The sequence below is a fragment of the Aplidium turbinatum genome, chromosome 4 (genome assembly GCF_918807975.1).
Source record: "Aplidium turbinatum chromosome 4, kaAplTurb1.1, whole genome shotgun sequence".
Lineage (NCBI taxonomy): Eukaryota > Metazoa > Chordata > Ascidiacea > Aplousobranchia > Polyclinidae > Aplidium > Aplidium turbinatum.
Window position 1 is genome coordinate 4,459,834 of NC_137475.1, and position 25,993 is coordinate 4,485,826.

Consider the following 25,993-nt stretch of genomic DNA (forward strand, 5'->3'; position numbering starts at 1 on the left):
AGGGCAGTTGCCACTACACTTTGAAATTGTTTCGCTGCATAGCCGAGTGGTGAGAACCCTGGAACGGCAATCGAAAGGGCGCCGGTTCGACACCGCTCAAGAGCATGCGGCTGTGTCTGTGGCAGGACACTTATGGCATGCCTGAAGGTGGACACGAAGATTGGCTTCCTTGCCTTCCCGTCCACTTAATCTAAATCTTCAACTACCAGGTGTAAGCCTGGATACGACAAAAAAAAAACTTTGAAATTCATTCACGCATCTTTCATATATTCATGTATTTCAAAGGTAAATCAGTACACAAGAGTGCTGGCGTAAAACACGTACAAGGAAATAGGTAAGCCTAACATAAGTTGAGTGTAGGCAGTTTTAAAGATACAGCCTGAGGGAGGAGTCCAAGTTGTTCAGTCGGTTTTCGCCCCAGTGAAGAGGCCCGCCCCAATAGGCGTTGAATGCTGCAAGTATTTCGTTACAGTAAGTTTCAGCTAGGCAAATCGACAAGAGTATGTTTAACAATTTAAATTGACTCATAGCGCCTTGCGTGCAAACATCAGTAAAATCACAGTGATAAGTATGATGCAGATATAAAGAAGTTTACGATTGCTCCTGTGTTGACGTGCCAGCTTCTTTTTCTCGCTTTTTCTTCATTATTTTGCCACCCTAAAATAATGGTACGTTAAGAAGCTGGCCATACTCACGCAACATCTCTTATGGTTTCAAAACCCTACCGTTGATTATGTAGTTCAGATAATCCACCGTTAGGTGGACCGCACCTAACATAATTAATTCTTTGACGTACGAAGTTAAGCAGCTCTTTCAACTATGATTCCACTACAAAAAACGGTTCCGGTTATCGTAACAACTTTCAACCACAAGAAGTAACACTCGATAAAAGATTACGTAAGCAAAACGTCTCCAAGTAATGCAAGTATCGTCTTCATTTGAGATAAGGTCACGATTCGACCAATTAGTTGTTTAACACAGCAAGTTTGCTGCAGGTTCTGGCTACCATGGTGATTACTAAACAAGGTCTACTGTATTATCTGACAAACAAACTGCATTAAAACGCTAATGTTAAGATTCCACGTAACAGAGTGAGACAGTGATATCACAAACTAAAACCTAAGCAACCACGGCAAAGACTCATGCAATAAAACCAGGAAGAACGGCATGGATGAAAAGAAAACATGCTACTGCACACAGTGAGAGTGTTTACCGCGTGTTGATGATTTACAGTACGGTACCGTACATCAATTGTGCAACTTTAATTTGAAAAACATCACCTGATAACCAATAACCGTTCCCGTGACACCAGCCATAGCAAAACCACCTGTGACGCTTCCAATCTTCGCACCTGCCATAAATCCCAGTGGCCCACCAACCGCTCCGCCCACTACAGCCCCAACAATGGGGAACATGGCCGTCTAAAGGGTGTTAGTTGGTTTCAAAGTCACACCAAGTTATATTTGGTTAGTTTGGCAATACAATCAACTCTACAAAACACAAATGTAGAAACTAAACTCATGGTTTATCAAATGTTTTGAAGTTCCAAAAGTTGATTGTGCAATTTTAGTTTTGCACTGAAGGTCAAAACATTTCTCTGCAGCACAATGACTTTAGTTTCTGGAATTATGCAGAAAAATTTATGCTCTATGCAGATTGACCAAACCTTCCCACTAAACGCTTATAAATTTAATGTAGGAATTCCAAGCTTTCAGTTAGGTTAGTAACATAAATTTGTAAACACACTGACAATTTTATTACTACCACGCAGGGTCTGCTACTATTTGGTGAGTCCGATTCGGTGAGTTCCTAACCTCTAACCCTAAAACGGCAGTGATAATTAGGCTACGGTACCCCATAATTAAAAAAAAAAAATTGAAAAAATCACCGAATAGAGATCGGACTCACCGAAACGGGCCAATCCGACCACGCAAAACTAGTCAACAAATCATTTGAAGAAGCGCTATCGTATATGTTGGTCTTTGTTCCTTCTGTGGTAAATGCAATATTTTCTTGCGATCAATTGATCTCGGCATGAAAATACATGCCCAAATTTTGTAACCTTTTTGGTCGTGAAAGATTTAACACACTTATAACCACCTTGATAATGGTAGATTTCTTCACCCCGCTGCTGCCACCAGCAGTCGAATCCGATGTGCCGGCGTCGTCTTCTGGGTTATGAAGGTTCATCAGCGAATGCAGAGCCACAAGATCCTAAACATGTTGTACCAGTATGTGAAATCTATCTTTTAGCTGCGTGAAAAGCTCAACTTAAGTTTCATCTACTGCAAACAATTTCTAGTCACATACCATCGTTACTATATTGAGCGTGGCAAGGAAAACGATTAACACTTTAAAATTTTGAATTTTTTAAAGACTATAACAATTGGTGCGATTCTAAAAGTTGGTACAAATGGTAGCGAATAAACTGGACACGTTGACAATTTCAGCGTTTTCAACAAAAAAACAATGACATCTTTTAATAAAATGCACTTCCTAAAAGTGGAGTGCTGAAAGTAATTTTTATTGTATTCATTTTTTGTCCCTACTTCATAGCATTTCAAGCCCCCATGAAATAAATTACCTTGGCCAATAGATTTAAGGATTCATCATCATGAGGGATGCTGATATTTGGGGAAGGCTGGGCCAGTTCCATCGCTGTCACAAAAAGACATCAAAGATTCAAAGTAAATACATATATACCGACACCGTACGTAACTGTTTTGCTTGCTAGACTGTTAAGACTAGTATATAATATTTATACCTCACTGTGTTAACTCTACTTCTACACACATTTCATTACAGGTGAATAAAAAAATATCAGTAACTTTTTAAGTATATACATGTAGCTCCACACAAAGTGAAGATAGTGGAGCTACATGTACTTGAAAAGTTACTGATAGTTTCTTATTCACTTGTTGATTTATGCATATCAGTTTGTATCCTCTGTGGAACCTTCTCACGCACCATGGGCCAATCTTATAAATGTTTGTTGGTACACCACTTCATTTTCTTTGAATTCCATTACAGAATTGTTTTTTCTGGTCAACCAAAAACAATTAAAATCTATGTTTTAAAAATTGAATAAGTTGTTGTCGCCAAGCGATTCAGTTCAGCCACACAATATTTTAATGTGGAAACAACCATGAACTTTTTTAAGAAATTAATTTTGACATCATTGCAAAGTCTCAAAGTCGATCTGATAAGTTAACATGAATTGTCATAAAATATAGTAAGCATTCCAAAATGTATAGCGGATAGCCCATGTGAATACTTTGAGTCTTGTTCTAAATTTCAGTGTCTAATATCTTACTTGTAAATTTTAAAACACGCTTAAAAGAAAATGATGTCAATAGATAAAAAAAATGCATGGCACATTCATCTTGTGGATATTAATGTAGTTCAAAGCATCACATGTTATTGTTACAGTATAACTAAGGTACCGTACTTAAATTTTTTTTTTTATTGTGTTTGGAAGCGGAAAAATACAGGTTAATAATTTTTTTACAATTACACTATACAACTTACATAATTCCTCAGCATCAGGTTTATGGATTCCCCCAATGCGAGATGGCACATTTTCATTTTCTTCTTTTGGTAAATAACTTATTAGGTCTCTAGCTTTGACGGCTCTATTAACGGCAGAAGTTCTTCTTGCAGAGGCCATTGTTATTTCAAAGTTTACTTCCAAAAAGTGTTCAATAGAATCAGAAATCTTTGTTTTAGTGGGGTGGATGCGCAGATCAAAGTCATCCTTGTCTCTACCATCAATACATGGCTGAAGATGGTCAATCTCTAAAACTTTAACTGTTAGTTCCTGAAGAAAATTAACAATGGTTTGAAGGGGGAGCAAGATTTGCCCATACAAAATTTAGACCGATACAAGGTATGAAATGTTAAAAGTTGCAAGAAAAACTATGTAGCAACAGTTGTTAGAGCAGTGAATATATTGGTCCATAATTGGCATGATCACAGAACCCATGTAAATGTTAAATACGTATGTAATGAAATAACATTTAAAATGATGTCCAAAAGTAATCACAATACAACTCTTCATTTGCAGGATATGGAAAATGGTTATTTTGGTAAAGTCACACAACCAATTTCATAAACCAAGTAAGTTACAGTATTAGTTTGATATTTTAAGAGTTAGGGCATTAAACATTCAGAATCATTGTGCATGTTTAAAATGCAGATTTTATGACATTCAATGACATGACATGCTCTTCTTATGTAAATTGAGCCAAACAAGCTATCACAAGCTGATTCAGTTTTATGGCATTGTCAGGCTAAGTAATGAAAAAGTTGTGAAATAAAAAACATTAACAATTATTGTACTTGAACAGCTTGATTTGCAACAACAACTTTTTTATGCAGTTCATCATCTTCTACTTCACATTCTTTAAGTTCTTTAATTTCATGGCAATATCTGGTAAACATTATAAAGGATTTGTTGCAAGACTTTATAATGCCATGTAATTTGTCCTGAAAGCTTTTTCACTAGTAAATCATGCAGCTTAAGCTACGGTACGTTTAGGCTTAAGTTACTTATAAATCAATAAAACAAATATCAAAACATCCAAGGTACCGTAGGCTATAGATAAATACTGACCTGTATAAAGTGTACAATAACTGTGGTACGGTGTCCTCAACAAAAAAATCAACAAATTTTTCAACCTTTTTGAAGCGAACCTTCTTTCCTTTTTTAAGTCCTAGTTCTTGATCAACAGATTTGGATACAATATAGGCAGTATTTTCATTTTTCCAGAAAATATTTGTAATTGTTTGTCCAAATGAAGGTAGTTGCCACATATTAGTAGGCTACCAATAAAATAAAGCCAATTGTTATTAAAATACACACTTTTATGCTGCTATTTAAGACTGGTGCATTGACAGACAGACATCAATTTTATCACAAACTAAAGTAACAAATTGAATTCATCAGATGAATAAAATCTGTAAATATGATCGAGTAATACAACTACACAGAAAGCCAAAGTTATAATAAAAATAAACACAGAAAGCTGGGGCCCTAGCTGTTCAAGCAAGTGCTTCAAATTGCTAAGTAATTTCCTTTAAACTTGCTAACGCTAGGAAGTTGCTGTGCGCTCAGGCTCAGCTCCGCTGCAGCAGATCGCTACCTTCCTCAAACAAAATAATTTTTTCGATTTCCGCAGCTCCGCTTGGAATAGCCGGATACGGATAGTCGGATTAGTGTTGAGGCAGGTAACGCCTAGAACAGCACACGGCCAGGGCGAAAGAGAAAATTGAATTGAGTCCTGTCTTTGTCATGAGTTACCATGGGGGGTGGGGGGGGGACAGGTTATACCTGGGACTGGCATATAAGTCTCCCCCACCCCCCTTGGTAACTCATGACAAAGACAGGACTCAATTCAATTTTCTCTTTCGCCCTGGCCGTGTGATGTTCTAGTCTTTTCCGTTGAGGCATGGATCACTGATCCATGGTTGAGGGGAGTGTGATTTTTAAGACTCTACTTCTATTATTTACTCCACGAAACCAAACTCACCTCCAATCCGACTCCGAAACTACTCCATTCCAAAACCAAATTCTGAGTTGACACTATCCAGTAGCCTACTCAGCCCAAAAGTCAAAAACCCTGCCCCAAGTTTACCCAAGTTAAAAGCTTCTAGTGCGAAACTGCCAGGAGTAATCTATCAAGGCGTTGTCAGTCTGAGGATGATGCTTGGACTGACTGGAAGAACTACACATGAAGAAGAAGAAGTTCTTTTATTTTGCATCATCAGCACATGCGAAAAAAACAAAAAACAATACAAGATTACAATGTGAGCTCAAGCCCGGATTTAAGGGGGGGCAGAGGGGGCAGTTGCCCCGGGCCCCCCGACTTTTGAAGGGCCCCCTATGTGGAAAAAATGTGATTTTGTGCTATTTTTTTCCTTTTGGCCTTTAAAGTTTCTGCAAAATGCTGTGCAGTACCGGACTGATGCTACTGTAGACGTAGAGATGGTATTTCGCGCCGTAGGCGCGAAAAAATTTTTTGCACGGGGGCCCCCCGATCTAAAAGTGCCCCGGGCCCCCTATCAGCTAAATCCGGCCCTGTGTGAGCTAGGTTGTTTTTTTTGGACACGGACATGGGACACGGAGTGGCAAAACAACACTTCCCGACTCTGTCATTTCCTACCCGACGTCGATCCCCACCCTCCGGGAATGTCCCTCGCAAGACTTGCGTGGGTCTGGCTTAATTAACCGCCTAAGAACCGGCGTCGGTCGCTTTCGTTCAGACATGTGCAGATGGGGCCTGGCTCCCTCACCGGCATGCGAGTGTGGCGCCACAGACCAGACAGCAGACCATGTCATCCATGACTGCCCAATCCATCAACCACCACATGGAACGCTTGGACTGAAGGCCCTGGATGACGAGACTGTCGAGTGGCTGATGACCTCATGCCCAAACATATAGTCTGGAAGAACAGCTCATACGACGAAGAAAAAGTCTGACGATATAGGTTCAAAACCAAAGCAACCCAATGCGTATAACACGATATAACTCAGAGATGCAAAAAAAGTATTATTGCGAGGTCGAAAATCGTGGAGACAGTTTTATTATTTCATCTATTAGCAAAGCTATATTGCCTACAGGACTTAATTGATTTAAATAAAATGCAAAGTTGAGGAACCAAAATCCGAATCTACTCCACTCCAAAAGTTTAAAAAAAGGAAATTCCAAATCCACTTTATTTTTTAAAAATCGGGAAAATTCATGCTCCACTCCAAGCTCAAATCTGTCGGATAACTTTTTAAAATCAGGCAATAGACCTACCTATACGTTTTTACTTTTCTGGAAGCTTTAAAATTTTACAAAAAGGATCGGAAGAATGTTTGCATACTTGATACCAATATATCGAGCCCGGGGAATGAGAAGATAATGCTCTCTTTTTAGCGAACTGAAATTTTGGTGTGAGACCCGTCAGCCTGTTTTCACGTTCTGATAGTAATGATTTGTTGTTAATTACTGCTAAGCTAATATACAAGAAATATAGGTTTCGTCCTCAGGTCATCCCCACCGCTACTTGCTTGGGATATCGCTGTCATGGTTATACAGCTGTGTTTGGGCGGGTTGCTTCTCTTTGGTCCGCCTCGATAGCTCATTTGGTTAGCCCGTGACGTGAACGAAGAAGCTTCAAAATCAAGCAGCGCTGGTTCGAGTCTTGGGGTGTACGCTTGAGCAACACATTTCAGGACTGGTCTCCATGAGTCCATTCAGCGGCAACTAATGGATGGAACAATTCCCCGCAATAACACTTCAATCAATCAATCATTTCACTTCAACAATCGGAAACCTTACTCTGTCAATCTCGGTAACTGGCTCTGCGCCAAGAACCTCTGCAAGTATGCGAAACGACCAGGAGTAACTTATCAAGGCTTTATCAGTCCGAGGATTAAGATTCAAAACCAAACCTTGCTCCGCTACGAAAACCTTTTTTTATATATAAATTTATCGTTGCGTGAAATTCATACAGTGGGAACAAGTAACACGGAAGCTGTGACGAAAACTGCGTTAAGCGTCATAGTCCGTGACGCTGCGCTGCGCTGTTTGCATTCAGAAGTTAGTTCAGCCAGCGGAAGTGGGATAACAACTTTACAGTTTTCAACAGCGAAAAACTCCAGCTCGAACAGAAAACTTCAATTTTTTAAAATGGTGAGTTGAAAGTTTATAGTATCAAAGTATGTGTTCTAATAAATTTAAGGTTTCATTCAAAGCTTGCTTTCGTTTTGTGATAAGGTTGGTTTTTGAATCTTTATTCTCCCACTGGACAAAGCCTCCATAATAAGTTATTCCTGGAAGTTTCGTATAAAGTATTACCTGTAAATTGTTGTATATATTTGTATATTAAATTCATCATTTAAAATTAGCTTTGTGAATGGATTTAAATTAACTGAGTTTGGTGGTTGTTTAACAAGTACGGTACCGTACGGTAACCTACCCATGAAGCTAATATTTTGCATATATTGTTTGTGATTCCTGGTTAAGCTTATTATGATTGTATCATTGCATATTGTACTTTCTCTAGCCACTTTTTATTTTGCTTTTAGTTGTTAAACATATCCATCAATTCTTAATGTAGCAGATGATATTGATTGCTGATAGAGATATAGAGATATAGAGATATGCAAGATATGCAACATCTTAACTCTTGCATATTGAGTGTTTTGATTATATCTTTGTGTGCTTTGCTTGGCTGTTTGAGATGGAACTGACTCACTTGAAAATAATTTTGTGTGTATTGTGCATATCAAGCATTGGTGATGGCTGGACACCTGTCAGATGATTTTTCTTCCCTTGTGTATTATAATACTTAATGTAAGTTGTATAGCTGTCAGCTGTGTTGAAAGTTTGTTAGGAAGTACTAAAGTAGTTCAGATTGTATTTACCACACAAGAAATGTGCAGACTACTTCTATAGATTGTTTCAATGGATCTCCAACACGGGTTGAATTGTGTTTTTTACTCTGAAATTCATTCTATATAATTGTTCTAAAACATGTTGATTACTACACTCATTCTTTGGGCCTGCTCCAGTGTCGTCTGATGTACACTGTGTTGTAATTCTGGAGATAAAATTGCATCTTGTCTTATTTGAATCAATGTGGCTATTTTTGAAGCTTTTTGAGAAATCTAAACTTCAAAAAAAAATGATCATTGTTCGCCACAGGTCCTATAGCTCTTGAAAATTATGTTGAAAATGCAAACGACTTGTGAAATGCCATCTGATTTTATCTATCTTGCACTGAAGCTGCATGCTTACCATACCAATAGTATGTTGGTACAAATCAGAAATCTTGATGTATGTTTTGATGCAGCCTCTCCCATCATCAAGCTCTACAAATGTTGGAGGAGGTCGATCACCGGGACGAGGATCTGCAGCTCCAAGGTTATTTGCTTGCTCATTTTTTATGCTTATTACTTTCATATAATCATGAATTGAGATTCTATTTGCATAAGAATCTTCTGATCCCAATGAGGGTGGAAAAGTCTGGTAAGGTTTTTAGGTGAATACTGAATAGTGGCTCATATTTGATATAGGCTAATCTGTGTTTGCTTGACATTGACCACTTGTCATCTCGTGGTATTAGCAGTATTTATTGTTTACCATAGTTATGAATTGAGTTAGGATTATGATAGTTAAAATACATTTGAACAAAATCACTGGCGATAAATCGTTTCAGTTGATTCAAGATGACGTGTAAGATATCCAGGATAGTTCAATGCGAAGGGTTCCTGCTAGGGGTGTTCGATTTCGATTTTCGATTCGATTAAGGTGATATTCGAAATTCGTTTTTCGTATCGACATATTCGAAATTATAGCAGCCCTTACGACTGAACCGAACGCGGTTGAAAGTAACGCGAGTGGCGCAAAATCTGTCTTGTCGCATTTTGCAAGCGAAAAAAGACTTCGACGCATGCGCATCGTCGATCACGTGACTATCACACGTTCTCGCGAGTCCAACGGCCAGTCCTGCACCAGGGATGCAGGTTGGCATTTTTAATGCCAAGTTTCACAAATTTCTCTCAAGAATGAAGATAGCTAGGTTGTGCAATAGCAGAAAGTGTAAGCTGAGCTTTGTCGCAGTTTTATCCATTTTTACCGAATCCATAGGCGCCTAAGCTGTGAGGGCAGGGCCGTAGCCAGACCGCAGAGCAAGGGGGGGCAACTTTTTTAGGGGGGGGCGAAAAAATTTAAATGGGCAAAATCATTAAAATTGTAACTGTTGCTTGAGAATATTGAGATTTTGCCAAAGGGGGGGGGGCAAAATTTTTTTCAGGGGGGGCGAGGCACCCCTGGCCCCCGGCTGGCTACAGGCCTGCGTGGGTGCCAGGCCCCCACGCATATTTCTGTGTGGGGGCAACTTTTTATGCTGTATTGAATATTGATACATAAAACAATAGATGAACTAGCGATCGGCAGCAGGAAAACACTTTTTGAATGCAAACCGCAACAGCTTCGCGATAAATAATCACTATGAACGAGTTGCGATGCTACAATCCAACACCAGACAACAAAATCTGTCATTTTTACATTGATTTAATGTCTGCAGACGTTGAGTCAATGTAAAAATGACTGATTTTGTTGCATGGGACATAGCAAAAATCTACGACTTTGTGTCGATTCAATGTCATCAGATGTTGAATGCACCCAAAAACAACATAATTTGCTACGTAGACGGAGCGTGCGTTTAGCTTTATGCGCTTGCAAACATACTCGATGTCGCTTTCGAGTCAAAACCTCTGCACTCTGCAGTGAAATGTCGCGGCAGTGAATTGCTCGCTGTGAAAATGAACTTGAAGTGTTTGGGATCCCAGCGACCTCGGCTCCAGCGGAGCGATCGTTTTCAAAAACTGGCCTGACCTTCACGTAGCTGAGATCTCGACTGACGGGTGACCATGTCGATCAGCTTGTGTTCATAAACACCAACATGGGCCTGGAGCTGTAGACGTTATTTTGTGTTTTTTTTTCGCAAATTTTCATGGCTTTTTTTCGCGTTTTCTATCGAATTTTTATGTCGTTTCTTTCAATAAAATCTCATTTTGCAGTTTAGTGAATAGTTGTGATATTCGAAATCGAAATTCGGAAATCGAAAACAAATTGAATTTCGAATATTCAAATAATCGAAATTGAACACCCCTAGTTCCTGCAGAGAAGTTTCATAATTCCCATAACATTAAGATTCTTTTTCTGAAATGATAAACATCATTAGTTTGTCGTTTAAACTTTTTGTCTTTTACATCTTGCAATAGACATTCCTTCATAGTTTGCTTGTCGACTTCTTTTGTGCTGTTGTTTGAATAATACATATTTGGAGTCGATATTTGCCTGAAAAAGCAGAAACTAACAAAGGAATAGCTTCGTAGGTATGCTCCTCTGCCATACACTTCCATTTTCTCATAATTGTTGCGTCATTTTCAGGGCTGGTTCAGGAGCAACCGTAAGGCAACGAAAAGCAACACCTACCACACGTTCAAAAAGCACCCCCGGCGGAGGTAGTGGTGCCGGCAGTGCGATGTGGAGGTTCTACAGTGAAGACTCACCAGGGCTCAAAGTGTAAGCAAGCACACAATATTGCACCAGCATTTTTCTGTTGGTTTAAAACCAAGCCCTCAGATCACCACGAAAATTTTCCAGATATGTGATGCCGTCGTCAGAATTTCTGCAATTTCTTACACAGCGTAATTGATTTGTAGGAAGATCCCACATGCATTTTGCTATGCTAATGAGCTCATGAAATCAAGCAGATTGTCGAGAATTAAATCACTAGCATAGTTCAAATAAATCCAACTAATAGAGTGGATATTCGTAGAGGATTAGAGCCGGCACATGAGGGTAAAACTTTAACATGGTCTTGGTCACTGATTTAACAAAGAAACACATAAACAACAAGGAAAAAAATGGTATAGTTTACGAAAACGCGAGAATAAAGAAACACTTAAATGTTAATCTTTCTATTCTCGTTTTCGTAAACCACAATATTTTTTTCTTAATTTTTTTCTTTTTACCGCTTTTTTCTTTGTTAAATCTATGACCATGTTAAAAGTTTGACAGTACGTGTGGGATCGGCACTTCAGCAGTCATACAAAATGTTTTGCGGTTCTTAAATGTTTGCTGCTTGGCGCCCACCTTTAATTTTGTGTAAAAATTATATTTGAACAAGACTGGAAATTCCATTTCCGGTTGTGCACAGTTATCATCATCATAATCCATCGTCGGTTTGTTCCCCACTAGTGGGGGTGGCCGATTGTTTCCGCGCAGCAATTGGCTTTTGCTGCATTTAAATAATATTTTGGAGCATAGATTTTCCAGCCCGATGCCCTTCCTGACGCTAACCACAGTTATTGGCGGTGGGCCTAGCCTTTACTTAAAAAGTATTTCCTGCAAGGCAGCAGGATTTCTAACAAGTTTTAGCCAACCAGTCGAGGTTGTTGCCCATGAGGTGGGACGTGGACCCACTTGTTAGTTTGGTGTGTGATCAAGACCAGTGTTCCCCGAGACCCATGGTGTAACAATCCATGGCGACTGCCCAGGGTTCAAAGGTGCTACTTGTACAGGCCCGTAATTGCCGGGGGGCTTGGGGGGGCATTGCCCCCCCAAGCTCAAAGTAAGAGATACATATTGTAGACTGAGCTAAAACGTTTACTTCAATTCTTCCCTTTATAAAATTACTCAACAACAATTATTTTGAGTAGCTCTCCCCTTTTAAAGTAGATTAAGTTTGTTTCATGCTTCAGTAGTTTCGTGTGAATCCCAGACCCAAGACTTTCTATATTTAATTTGTTTTGATGCTCATATGTCACTTTGTACAATTATCTTGCTTGTAATTTTTTAGTTGTTATGCACTGGTAGGGTAATAGTTATAGGGTTATTCCAGACAGATTGCACGATAATGATTTTTAAATTTGGCTGAGTTTTTTTGGCAAGGCATCTCAGGTAAAAGCATTAACAATGGAGTAAGATGCTGGTTTTGGAAATATTGTCCATGAATATCTCTTAAAAACAAATCCATCAACATTGATAGTGGTATCAGCTTGGACAGCTGTTGGTGTTTTTTGACGTTTACTGCCGAATATTACACCCCAAAGGTGATAAATTGGTTTGGTGGAGACCTGTACTAGACAAAGTCACGAGGGTAATTCCTGACAAAGTTGTGTGTTAAAAATATTGCATCTATTCTTTTCTGCAATCATTTTGGCTGGAAATACCCATGTTTTGGCTGGAATTATCCCAATCATTCGAAATTACTGCTATCTAGCACCTTGTGACTTTATAACATATGCCGTGCCTTTGCCCGAAAAACCACAAATTAAACTCATTGCAACTACAAATGTTATGTGCATAGCATTTTACTTCGCAACAGCTTTTGAGCCCCCCCCAAGCTAAAATGTATAATTACGGGCCTGTACTTGTACCACACACCTACCTCACTGAGGCAATGTATTCTAGTTAACGTTATGTACTTGATTTAAACAATCGTTCTTTTCACAGGGGTCCCGTTCCTGTTCTGGTCATGAGCTTGTTATTCATTGCCTCAGTTTTTATGTTGCATATGTGGGGAAAGTACACTAAATCATAGGAAGGAATATGGACTCTTGTATATAGTTTATGGACAATAACGCTCGCAATGTTGGACTCGCCATCAATTACTCTTCAGTTCGTGGAAGGGAAATCCCCTGTGCCATAGCAACCAATCTATATCTGGCATGATTGTTGTGGTTGTAGATTTTTGGGAGTTTGAAAAATATTTGTTCTAGCTTCCTCGTCGCTGCGAGTATGAAACACTCCTTTTGCTTACGTTGTTGTTACGTAATTGTGGCGGGTGGCAGTAAGGCGGCATTGATGGATCATCACTGCTGGGCGTTAAGTTTCGTTACAATGTGCAAATATTGGTGTGAAATAAAAGTCTTTTATTACAAAAACTTGTCAGAATACGGAACTGCACTTTGATATATAGATATGATATGTAAATATATACATTGACGTTGATGCAACGAAAAAAAGCTTTTTCAGCCACTCCCTCCTGTGGCCATCTTCGTGAGGTTGCTATTCTTTCTGCAAGGTAACAAACAAAATCGGCTTAGTCGTGTTGAAGAGCCGGTTGCAGCAACGGGTGGTCTGCTGAAGTTAAAATATTAGTTATATTTTCGTTAATTGAGGGAATTTTTATCCTCGGACTGACAAAGCCTCTGGTTATTCCTGGCAGGTTCGCATATTTGTAGAGGCTTTGAATCACTGACGCAGAGTCGGTTACCGAAAGTGGCTGAGTTGAGTTCCTGCTTGAAGTGTGGTCTGCAAATTATTCCATCCACTTGGTGCAGCTCAATGAAGAGCAGTCCATAAACTACGTTGCGCAAGCACCGAGAAGTCGACTAGTTTGCACGACGTGACCGCTTCGTACGGCTTAAACAATTTAGGACTGCTCGAGCATCACATGTCGCCACTCTGGTGTCTTCCCAAGGGCATCACAAAAGAATTAAACATCCCCTCATCGAAAAGTTAGCAGACACAAGGTTTCGCAGCCTGTTGCACTACTTTCTTGATCGAAGTAGTGCTATGATAGAAACGTGAAAAAACGTTGGTTGTAAAAATCATACAATATTTTCTTCTGTCCAAACACAGAATGTCACTAAATACCGTAATAAAAGAATCATCAAAGATGATTTGATGTGACCCAACGTGTAATTTTTGCCCCAAATTAAAAAATGTTTACTTTTTCTAGCACATTAGATATTTTATTTTTCTGCTTTTAATGTTTGACGACCGTACATTACGCAATATGGTAGCCTACAATCTACATTACAGGTCAAGACGAAAATTGGACACTGTACAAACGAAATGCGCACACAAAGAAAGACAATAAACAGGGGCATCATCATTAAGAAATCAAACTTTCCATTACGAATACTGAGGGTTTGCAAACAAACTCACGGTTTTAGTTTGTTCTGGGCTTTCTTCCATGACAACCACAGGTGGAGCAGCAGCACCTGTGGCTGTGTCAGACCCACCGTCATCCTCATCATCCGTATAATGAACCAACCTGGCAAATACGAAAGTTTGAAATGTCGTTATACTTTAACACTGCGCATTTTCTTAGACAACAGTCACGTTGTCAATTATCTGGTCACATGGCATGAAAACTATGGGATTGCAAACTTAAAGCAAAAGCGGCTTTTCCTACCTACGTCGCTCATGGTTTTACTTGCCTACATTGCAGTTTAATTTAGGCTACTGTGCAAAATCCAAATTTTTTTTTTGTGAAATTGAGGAGAGGCGATAACCAATCAAGTAGCAGGGGCTGTCCATAAAAGACGTCCTCATAAGTCATAACATCGCAAAAAAATGACGCCTTACTTCCCCATGTCCGCACTGTGTCAATAAAAAGTCCGCAATTTGTAAACCCCTCCCTGACATCTTTTATGGACAGCCCCTAAGTAAAACATATGCAAAATATGAAACAACACTTTTAAAAAAATGTCCGAAGTCAGTTAAAGCGCTTGATTGGTTTAATTATAATCACTTTTGAAAACACAAAAGAGGTTTATAGTAGGACAACTATAGGTTAGTTATGAAGACACGGATGTCATGTCAATGTACATTAGTATCTTACGCAGGAAAGAGGAAATTAACTTTTTATTTGCATTAAATTGTTTTTGTTTCGTCTGAAATTGCACCTTTGCCCCTACCATGAAAAACTTCCCTGCTTTATGTGACTTTTCAACTCTGCCCTATTCACCTCAAAATAACAGGTCTTAGGCCATATTCAGAGAGCGTAGGCATATTCATGTTTATGTAGGTTACAAGCAGTGAGTGCTTAATAGTTTGACGTACCGTACTAGCAACTGTCGGTGAGATAACTCGCCCACAATCAGAAGAATGTGTCTTGCACACTAGAATGCGTTGTTTACTGTACTATCTGGCGGATAAACACCTATTTTAACACTGCACAAGTTTGGTCTATCACTGCACGAAACTGTTATCACTGCGCCTTAGAATTAACTGTGACTATTGTAGCCTATCACTGCGCCTTAGAATTAACTATGAGTACTGTAGCCTATCACTGCGCCTTAGAAATAACCATGAGTACTGTAGCCTACAATTATAACTCTGCGTTGTGTGTGTTTACGGCCTTGTTTCGTATGACGTATTGACAGAAAAATTAGAACTGTATGGAAAGTCCACACAAATTCAGAACTTCTTTCAAATGGTCTTTCATTTATACAACCATCCGCTGGACTGTCCTTGCACGTTGGTCTAGCGAACACTTTACAATAATATTGTAAATTATTAGTATAACATCGCCTGCAGTAGTTCAGTTCGCTTACTTTGCCCTGACGTCCATTAGCGCCTTGATTATCGCAGCTTGAGCCGTTTCATCCCCTTCCAGCTTGGCGGTTTCCAAGGCCATCTGGAACGATCTGATGGAGGTATCGTACATTTCAAGCTTCACTGGAAAGATAAATGTTATAGCATTCGTAAAGTAGACAAGCGACTGACATTACAGAATTTGTTTTTCACTACATTTTTGCATAATTTGTGATGTTATAATCTTGCACGTAACAAATAGCCTTCACTTAAAACTTTCATCCCTTAGATTGAAAAGTTTATTTTCACGAATTGAAGACGTAAGATTGATCAGCAAATGCTTTGGTTGCAAATAAATGGAACACTCAACGGTACGTTGTAAATACCTTCCGCTTGAGCAATTAGAACCCCAGCATTTAATTGCCACATTTGATCTTTGGCACGTTTAGCGGCGGCCAAGGATTTCTGACCAAACTCTCTCGCTTTCCTGCTCTTTGCAAGCTCCAAGTAACATCGGCCGATCTCGTGGTAGAGCCAGGTACTCTCCAACGCTGACTTCGTCAAATGAAGTTTTTGTTCCCAGCTACAGAAGCAAAAGAAAGTCTCACGTTTAACCTTGGCCGCATGTTTTGGATAGTGTATGACCTTCTGCGCGTCGTGCAAACGCTATAACATCTAGATTACACAACCGATATCGCTTTTTAAGTCACAATTGGCATTGACCCAGACAGTAAAATCCATCAGTTTTACATTGATTGAACGTCTGCAGAGCGTTGAATCAATGCAAAAACGACGGATTTTGCTGTCTGAGGAGTGTGATCAGCATGTTCAGGCACATGTACCAGTCGATGGCCTTCTGGAAGCCTCCCGCTCTTGCGTGAACTCTTCCCAGGTTGTCCAGTGCCCGAGATCGAGCGTCATGAAAGTTGCTGAAAACAAAAGACTTCATTAAAATACTGACAATGTTCTCACGTCTTAATGTGTTTTGAGCACCACGAAATCTCAAAGCACCTTGAAACCTGTCGGGATGATTTGTAAGGGTCAGAAGGAAAACAACTTTTTCAAAACTTCAACATTGATTTAAAAATATGTTTTATAATTTCATTTTTTAAGTCATTCAAAAGTTGCTTACTGTTGCTCTGCTATCGACAAGTCCTTCTGGTGGTGCTTAAGAGCTTCGTCGGTTTGTCCCAGCTCGAGATGAGCATTGCCCATGCAGCTGTTCAAGTTGGCTATGACGTCAGCTTTGTTAGGGATCTCTTTGTCGGAAAGTGTGTTGACCTTTTGAAGAGTGGCCATCGCCAGTGCAAGGCTCTCTCTCGCCTTGCCTTCGGACAAATCTGCAAGAATAAATTAGGGTCTATCGCTGTAAATTTTTGCTAAACTTGACTGCCGAGAAATCTGTGTCTTGGTTGGCTTTAGTGACTAGCGTGGAGGCCATCCCGAGATGGTTAGAGAAGCGCAATGCTCGCTGTTTTGTAGTGAGTAGCCAGTAGCCTACTAAAATTGCAGACGCCAAGAAAATCGCTCCTTCAACAGTCATTCCACCAGTCAATCATGTCAAGATTAAAAGACGCATCGAAGGTAACGTTACAAGCTTTCTGTCTTAAGTTAGGCCAAACTGCCAAATTATTTAATTTTCTATGTGCACATAAAGCTTCCTTGGTTTTGGATCATCGATATCACTGGTACCATTTTTCTTTAAACTGTTTTGGTTAAATTTCGTTGAAATCCGCTTTTAAAGTCATCCACTAAACTAAATAAACCGCTTTGCGTTTCAATCTATTCATTTACATTCTGAAAACAAAGACTTTATAAAAACTAAGCTTTGTCATAAAACCTAACGCTTTAACAACACAAACGGATGGATTGGTTCATGGATTGGATTGATTGGGTTGATTGATTGGATTGATTCAACGTTTACAAACGTCGAGTCAATGTAAAAAGGAATGATTTGTTACTTAGACGGGCCAGACACGAGGTTGCGATATCCAGCAGTTGATTGATTGATTGAATCTTTATCCTCGGACTGGGAAAGCTTCTTGCAGAGATTAATCCTGGCAGTTTCGCATACTTGTAGAGGCTTTGAATCACTGACGCAGGCCCTCACCGAGATTGACAGAGTGAAGTTTCCGATTGTTGAAGTCTTGTTGCCGGGGAACTATTCCATCCATTAGATGCCGCTGAATGGAGAGCAGTCCTTAACGTGCGTTGCTCAAGCGCACACCCCGAGAGTCGAACCAGCGCCGCTTGATCTTAAAGCTTCTTCGTTCCAGAAGTGACGCGCTAACCAATTGAGCTATCGGGGCATCGATTTGAACTTACCGGCAATTGAACTACCGGCGCTAACCAATTGAACTTACAGGCATCGATTTGTTCGAGGTTCTTCAGAATAAACGACGCGTGGACGTCAGGACGTTTGTTCTTCTTGAAAGACCATTTCCGCTGCATCTGTAACCGGTCACGCTTCCGTGCGTACATGGGCTTTTGCTGCCTCCAAAAATCGGTTCTACAAACAGACAGAGTTTTCTGCACTAAAAGTGGAAAATGATTAAGTTCCATATGATAAATCATTATTGCCCAAAAAACGTTTACAGCCTGTTTCTCCTGATTATCTCTGGAATTCTATTCAATATGAACCTTCTGTTGATCACACTTTGGAATAAAACAAGCTGTAAAGGTCTCAAACAATAGTGATTATTTTATTTGCTTTTATTGTATTTGCAATAGATTTTGTTTGCTTTAAAACGGTTACAAGTGAAATATAGCTTTTATTGCACCTTGTGTCGAGGTAATGTATTCCAGACGCCACAAGGTCATAGATGGTCATCCCACCCTCACTCTCCTTGACTAAGTCTGTGAAAGTTGCAACAAAGAATGCGGATCAACACAATTTGTTATAGGCGGTATCATCACAATTCTAACGCACCCTATAAGGGGGATAACCGGATAAGGTAAAGGGAGACAATATCATGGGTTTGAATGAGTAATGTGTTTAGTTTGAAATACCGCCACTACAAAAAGAAAGCGCCCATCATTTGAATTTCTTAATTAGGCTTACAGCAGCACACTTAATAAAGGCGTGTTAAATTAAATATAAACGTAGGTGAGCAATCCATTGCACGGTATCAACATGTTTTTCCGAGTTATTCTGATATTAACAACGGCTATTTGCTTTAATACATCCAAATTTTACAAACGTAGACATTTTTTATAAATAGCAAACAGAACAACTTTATTGACATCAAGAATCTGTAGAGGGCATGCGGTAGGGCGGTGGTAGATGGGGTCTGCTACTATTCGGTGAGTCCGATTCGGTGAGTCCCTAACCTCTAACCCCTTATCCTAAAACGGCGATGATAATTAGGCTACGGTAACCGATAATTTAAAAAAAAAATTGAAAAAATCCCCCATTAAGGGATCGGACTCACCGAAACGGGCCATTTCGTGGTAGATGACACAGATAAAAAAAAACGCCAAGATGGTTTTGATAAAAATAAAACGAAACGATAAAAAATAGTGTAAATAATAAACTAAATCACCAAAACATCAAGTATCCACCTTCGTCTTTTAATAGTTTTTCTAGATATTCCTTGTCCGCGTATAACTCCCCAAGTAATGCCTTTGTAGTCCTGGTACTTGGGCCGCTGTTTGGAGTAGTTGCTCGTACCAACTTCGAAGCTGCTGCTGGCTTTTGCAATGGTCTTTGAAAACAAAATACATGCGTAAGACTATAATTATCATCCTTTACGTTGTTATTTATGTTTTCAAACAAATACAAACAACATATTGGTGAAACAGTCAACTGTTTTTTCTAATTTTTGTTCATGAGGCAACAATATGATTGAAAGAATATCAAAAATAAAAACCACACACTTATACTGATTTCTGGGCTTCAACTTCCCTTTCCCTTCATCCATTTTGTTGAAGTAAGTCAGATCACCTTTGTTTTCCAACTTCACAGATGATGGACCTACATACAGAATATGCAGTTAGTAATTTTTCGACATTGTTGAACTTCCAGGCATGGTTTTAAAAATATTGAATAATCTGTGACAACTGCGTATTTTAGTAGTTTTGTGATTTCACTGGTTAGTTTTCTGCCTCTCAAAAGGTCTGCTGCTCTTCTCTTCTTTTATCCTCTGTTTACCTTATCATTTAACAATAATTAATCACTTTCATCATCACGTAACTCAAGAATTTGTTCTTCCCATGGCTGGTTCTTTCTCATTCTTTAAAACCTCAACCTTTGATAACATCCTTCAATTCTATGGCATAGAGTACCCTCTGCTCAACCCATGAATGGTGCCTTCTTTTCATTGTTTCTATTGAAAAATTTCTCTTGTACACCACCTTCAACACCTCCTCATTTAGGTGTCCGGTCGCTTGGTCGACAGACATTTGGTCGACAGTCATTTGGTCGACAGACATTTGGTCGACAGGACGTTTGGTCGACAAGACATTTGGTCGACAGACATTTGGTCGACCGGATGTTACGTCGACAGAACGATTCATTTTAGGGTTAAAGTTAGGTTAGGTTTAAGGTTAGTTAACTAACCCTAAAATGAATCGTTCTGTCGACCTAACGTCCTGTTGACCAAATGTCCTGTTGACCAAATGTTTGTCGATCAAACGTCCTGTCGACCAAATGTCTGTCGACCAAATGACCGGGTACCCTCATTTATGCAATGTGCTTTCCAACAACCATTCTCCATTCCTCACACAAACTCAACGCCACATTGTAAATAAATAAGAACAGCCTTGTTAAGTAATTCAAATTTGCATGGAGTTTTCGGTGCCGTAAAGGCAGCTTGTTCAGTACTCTACTCTTATTTAAATAGAATAAAAGTAAAGTAAGTAAAGCAATCAAAGAAAGATGCAACCGATAAACCACCTTCATGGCAGAAAAATCCTCACATCAATTTTATTTAGTTACCAAACTTTATTGTTTTACTGACTAGTTTTATTCGTTTGGTTGCTTCCGACAGTACAAGGATCCTAATAAAATTTATCATCTGCAATTCTCCTGACATCAAGAAGCTAGAACGAAGGTTAGGATACATCAGGATCACTTCGTCACTCTTATTGTACAGCTGTACGCCTACAATTTCCAAACATCTACAAGTTTTGGTGTTATCAGTAAATGCAGCAACACGGTGAATTAGATTTGAAAATAAAAATTGTTTATACACTATTATAAACATACTTCCTATACAGTTATCAATTGCTTCTCGAGCTTTTTGAATTCCAAGTCGGAATTCTTGAAGTTCTGGCCTAAGCTTGTGGCCACGATGATAAAACATCAACGCATGCTCAAAGTCACCCATGTGATATAGCACTTGGGCCTTCTGATACAAGCCCTGCAAATTTAAAATATATGCTACAACCCATATAATATACTTACTAGTGTGAGAACAGGTATTAATAAAATCAAATGTCAATGATGCAATTCAGCAGTTCATTATTTAAAAATGATATTTGCTCAACCCATAAATAGTGCATAAATTTAGATTGTAAGATAAAAAAAAATAGAGAATATGTGCTTGCAACATCAAAAATATATATTATATAACCAACATAACTTCATCTGCCTACAAATTTTTTGAATTGGCCACTTCAATACTCAGGCCAATTATTTTTTTGAAATAAAAACTTTCTGATGACCCAACTTACGACAGACATATAATGTAAAGGTTGCTTTGACAACAGAGCTTTCAGTTACTCTAGTGGTGATGCCTATCATTTACACGAAACGTATTTTTATTATATATTGTAGTTTGTTTGTATCAAACACAAACTTGATGGGAATTATATACTAGACAACTTAACATTATGTAAATACAGTACCGGTACATAAACTTATAGCTAGGCATACATAGCTGAGCGTTGGTAGAGAGTTCATTTTGTTAAACCACAGGTATGCAAAACTGCAACACCAATAGTTTTAACATAATTTATTCATGCAAAAAATGTACAGCTTACATTAACAGACAAGTAAAACTTTATGTTCATCGGCAGCCGATTGTTTCCCGGCTATCAGCCTTTTGCTGATAGCCGGGAAGAATGCCCACTTTCTTCACAAGTAAAACCTTTTTGAATGTTTTCAACACATTGTTGCGCCCCTATTTAAAGTGCCTCTGACAGGAAAATAAATTTGCTAAATTTACCTAAGATACCAAAGAGATGACACTAACAAACTTCCCTGACCAGCAAATCGTAAAAAATATCAACAGGCTACTAAGTTACACGCTTGCAAACTTTCGTTCATTTTCGGCAAATCTGGCAATCAGTCAATTACGAAAATAAAAACGGCAACACCGCTGTGACGTCACCGTGGGTGGGAAGGATACATTCTTTCTCTGTGGTGAGTTGGTAAGGTATGGTACGACTGCTCCAAAACGTCAATGTGTGGGGCTCTATTGGTCTAAAGCATGTGCAAAATGAGAATTACCGAAATGAAAAAGTCAACTTATTATTACTATCAGGTTTAGATCAAATAGATTGAGTTTATTTTCATCAAACAGCATCTCAATTCAATTGAAATTGCAGTTTTTCTAAACTCTTGTAGGGCTACAATTTGGATAATCTTTTTGTTTGTCCTAATCTGGCTATATAGCCATTTGCAGTGTAACAGCAGTATCTCACAGACAGTACCCTTAATTTATGGTTGAGGTAATGCCTGGAAATTGCTGTTTATGTGACAGAGTCACTGACAAAGACGTGTGCTATATTTCATGCTTTCAAACAAAACAAGGTGCTGAGAAGAAAATAGTCAAAGTTTTCTTCAAGTCTTCGAAAGTGGGATGGACCATATAAAACTAGTCGTATATGTTCTCTTTACTTCAATGGAGATGATTTTGTTAACACCACAAACCCGATTTGGATCTTCTCAGCAATGAGTGGCATGCTGGGAACTGTAGGTGGTGCGTTTGCCACAAGTGCGAGTCTATGTCCCAGCCCAATGAATGTGTATGTTGCCATGAAGTGCCACAGACGAAAGCACTTTTGAAGAAAGACCCATCTAGCTGTGTTACCAATTTGACCCATTTTGAGGCACACTTACATCCTGCAGTTCTGAGGACTTTTTTTATGAGGAGCAGGAAGAACTGGAGAAAAAGCAATAAACCAAAAGGAGAAAACGGAGACCTATCAAAAGAGTAAGGATGCTACATTAGGCTAAAAATACCCTAAACGCTAAAGAATGCACACTAAACAAAGTGATTTTATTTCCTTGCAGGCAGTATCGGTAATTAGTCGCTTACAGGCATGTATTGGAGTGGATACTACAAGGTGGTACTCTCGGAAGCAACAATCGGATTGTGCTGCCATCATGCATTGTTTGGCAAATCCGAAACAATTTTAAAGTCCAGATGGCTATTACACCGGTTTTCAATGGCCAACTGAAGGCACATTATGAGAGAGAGAGAGAACTTTTATTTATTTATGAATAGTGATGATGAAATAAATATGAATGATGATTCGTACGATTTCTTCAGTTTTCACTTCAAGTATATTTTAGGTTTTGTAGGAACGTATCCAGTACAGTTTTATTAAACTGCAAAAAAGAATAAATATTCGAAAAAAGCAACCGCTTGTACCAACTCCGACCAAACTGTGATCCACCAATTACATCTAGAAAGCATTTGTTTTATTCGTCGCTAACGACGCCCACCCACGATGACGTAATACCACCAAAGTCGTCGCAGAGCAGTGAAATATGGAGTTTCGCCTGTGGTGGCGCTGTGGAACTGTCGTTTTGTATAAATTTCGCCCTTACCAGTCGAGCTTCGAGGTTAAGATTAAAAAGTTCGTTAAGCATAATTCTGCGCTAGAAAATGCTTAGAAAAGTTACTATACTTGGGTCCAACCTGTCAGGGGCACTTTAAAATAAGCCTAGTAATAGTTAGATTTGAAATAAGTGAGACAATATTATTTAGATTAGAAATTCAAATTGAACTTGTATGGTTCTGTTTTTCAAAAAATAAAAAATTCATGTATATTTATGTACTATTGGGTGAATAAAGTAATAAGTATGTTAAAATCATTGATGTTACTAATATTTACTTGACTCTGGTAAGTTTGGTTGGTTTGGTTTTGAATCTTTGTCCTCGGACTGACAAACCTTTGATAGGTTATTCCTGGTAGTTTCACATACTTGTAGAGGCTTTTGATGCAGGGTCGGTTACGGAGATTGACAGAGTGAAGCTTTCCGATTGTTGTTGCAGGGGAATTATTCCATTCTCTAGGCACCATTGAATAGATACTAGATAGCAGTCCTTAGAATGCATTGCTCAAGAGCACACGCGCAGTGCACAGCTGAACTAACGGGGGACATAAGACTGTTATAGTGAGCTAAAAAATGACCAATTGTCATAAAAATTAGGCTAGTTACCCATACCCAATATAGAGAATATTTGCAGCATTTTTGACACATCAGTTATCACTGACAAAAGTACGATATGATGATGATTACACATCATTCTTTTCATATAATCAAATATTGTACTCCTATAATCAAATCAAACATACAAACAATTTTTCCTCAAAGGTTCACCTTGTGGAAGCCTTTGCTTTGTTTGAGTGATTCTTCAGCATCTTCCAGTGCTGATTGTGCATCACCAATATGCAAATAACATTTTGATCTTGCGACAAGAGCTGTTACATTTTTAGGTTCAATTTCAAGCGCCTGAAAAAAGAGTATAAATGTCAGAAAAGTGGCTCATTACAATCAACAAAATAAGCACACCAAATAAATCAATTTGTGCTTTATACGGTAGGACTATTGACTGCAGTATTAATACTGTAAATTTACCAAACCATTGTTTTCAACTAAGTTGTAGACTAACTCATTCAGGCTTACTACAAAATCTTCAAGCTTATTTGCATAACTTTTAAATTATTTGAAACTTTGTTGGTAGAACTTTATAGCCCATTCAACAATCATTTTCAGGCTAACTCTTGCTCATTAAATAGTCGCAGTTACAAACATACCGTTACTAGCCAATAGCTTACATGTAGGTAGGCTAATTAATTCTACCCTTTTCTTAACTTTGAGCCTGCTATGAAATAGATAGAAATAAAGCTGTAACTGTCATGCAAACACCTTCACCTTGAAGCTGCTGAAAAATATAGATAAAAAATGAAGCAATAGCCCAAAGCCTCACTAATTGCCTAAACACTGAGAATTATAAAGGAATATTGTAGCGAAAACTAATGCCAACAAACCGTTTTATAACTGTCCAGCGCCTTGAAATATTCTCCTGCATTTAACAGTTTATCTCCTTCTGCCAAATAAGTAACAAAAGAGCTCTTAAACGCTTCTTCCTCATCCTCGTAGTTCATTTTGAAATATTCTTTTCCTCAACTTATTGCAACCAATTTTACTTTCGAAAGCTGAAGATGCATCGTAACCATGACAACTTCATCAAAATGGTAACTGCTATTATTTTGAATAATAATAAAAAATAAAATAAAAAGCCTTCTCTATGCAACATTGCTGCGGCTATACCAAATTGCAGAAGAACTAGAACATGACATGTGGAAGAAAATGACAGCCAACCTTCGGATCGGAGACAGCACGTGATGGTGATACCGTATTGTTAAAAAGATTTAGGCTAGATTTTGTTTCTAAACTACTTAAATATAACGAAATGTGGGTTGAGGCTGTTTTGTCGAAGTACTTGTTTAAAATCAACGGAAGGCTGCGTTCAGAACTCGACAAACCAGGTTTTAATAATTAAATAGCCTACTCTGCCTACTGTAGGCTAACCTGCCGGTATTATAATGCTTTGGAATTTATTTGTTTCAGTAAAGCTTTCACCAACGTAGTGCCGGGTTTTTTGAGAAGTAGGCTACAACCCTCTCTTCTCGAGGGCGTCATATAACACTTCAACAACCTGTTATTTTCTTTGTACAACTGAGCACTACGTGATTGCATTTTATCCTGGGTAAATCACATGGTTAACTCCAGAACTTTCATCTCATTGAAAATGATTTTTCTTGTTTCTCGACAGTCGAGTCACTCGAGTGTATCAAGAACTGACAGCGGCAGACAAGTGTTTCGCCCATGAGGCTGGGCTCATTAGTATCGCACCACAAATTCATGCCACATAATTCTCAATCGCTGCTTTTGTCAGTCAATTGAATCCTTATACCTTTGTGAA

At 38.8% G+C, this 25,993-nt stretch overlaps 3 protein-coding genes across 6 annotated transcripts; 1 reads left to right on the forward strand and 2 right to left on the reverse strand.

The window, feature by feature from the left end:
• Positions 1 to 267: 267 nt before the first annotated feature.
• LOC145769402 (syntaxin-17-like) lies at positions 268 to 4,950 on the reverse strand. 2 transcript variants are annotated; one of them, XM_082581033.1, is made up of 7 exons: positions 4,613 to 4,950; positions 4,339 to 4,429; positions 3,529 to 3,817; positions 2,585 to 2,658; positions 2,101 to 2,214; positions 1,352 to 1,421; positions 268 to 657 (listed from the first exon to the last, which is right to left on the reverse strand). In XM_082581033.1, exons 1-7 carry the CDS (start codon positions 4,810 to 4,812, stop codon positions 557 to 559), a joined length of 939 nt encoding a protein of 312 aa, XP_082437159.1. In that variant the 5' UTR covers positions 4,813 to 4,950; the 3' UTR covers positions 268 to 556. The 2 variants fall into 2 exon arrangements, with proteins under 2 accessions (XP_082437159.1, XP_082437158.1); XM_082581032.1 differs by having other exon boundaries at positions 1,281 to 1,421.
• Positions 4,951 to 7,435: 2,485 nt separating this feature from the next.
• On the forward strand, positions 7,436 to 13,158 carry LOC145769335 (protein transport protein Sec61 subunit beta-like). Of its 2 annotated transcripts, XM_082580945.1 has the most exons (4): positions 7,436 to 7,679; positions 8,842 to 8,912; positions 10,947 to 11,081; positions 13,017 to 13,158. In XM_082580945.1, exons 1-4 carry the CDS (start codon positions 7,677 to 7,679, stop codon positions 13,102 to 13,104), a joined length of 297 nt encoding a protein of 98 aa, XP_082437071.1. In that variant the 5' UTR covers positions 7,436 to 7,676; the 3' UTR covers positions 13,105 to 13,158. The 2 variants fall into 2 exon arrangements, with proteins under 2 accessions (XP_082437071.1, XP_082437070.1); XM_082580944.1 differs by lacking the exon at positions 7,436 to 7,679 and having other exon boundaries at positions 8,836 to 8,912.
• A 262-nt stretch (positions 13,159 to 13,420) lies between these two features.
• On the reverse strand, positions 13,421 to 25,223 carry LOC145768303 (outer dynein arm-docking complex subunit 4-like). 2 transcript variants are annotated; one of them, XM_082579781.1, is made up of 13 exons: positions 25,056 to 25,223; positions 24,385 to 24,516; positions 21,037 to 21,190; positions 19,707 to 19,803; positions 19,392 to 19,534; positions 18,611 to 18,686; positions 18,194 to 18,339; positions 16,963 to 17,170; positions 16,673 to 16,759; positions 16,217 to 16,413; positions 15,851 to 15,974; positions 14,449 to 14,565; positions 13,421 to 13,571 (listed from the first exon to the last, which is right to left on the reverse strand). In XM_082579781.1, exons 1-13 carry the CDS (start codon positions 25,170 to 25,172, stop codon positions 13,535 to 13,537), a joined length of 1,635 nt encoding a protein of 544 aa, XP_082435907.1. In that variant the 5' UTR covers positions 25,173 to 25,223; the 3' UTR covers positions 13,421 to 13,534. The 2 variants fall into 2 exon arrangements, with proteins under 2 accessions (XP_082435907.1, XP_082435908.1); XM_082579782.1 differs by having other exon boundaries at positions 13,428 to 13,580; positions 14,457 to 14,565.
• Positions 25,224 to 25,993: the final 770 nt, after the last annotated feature.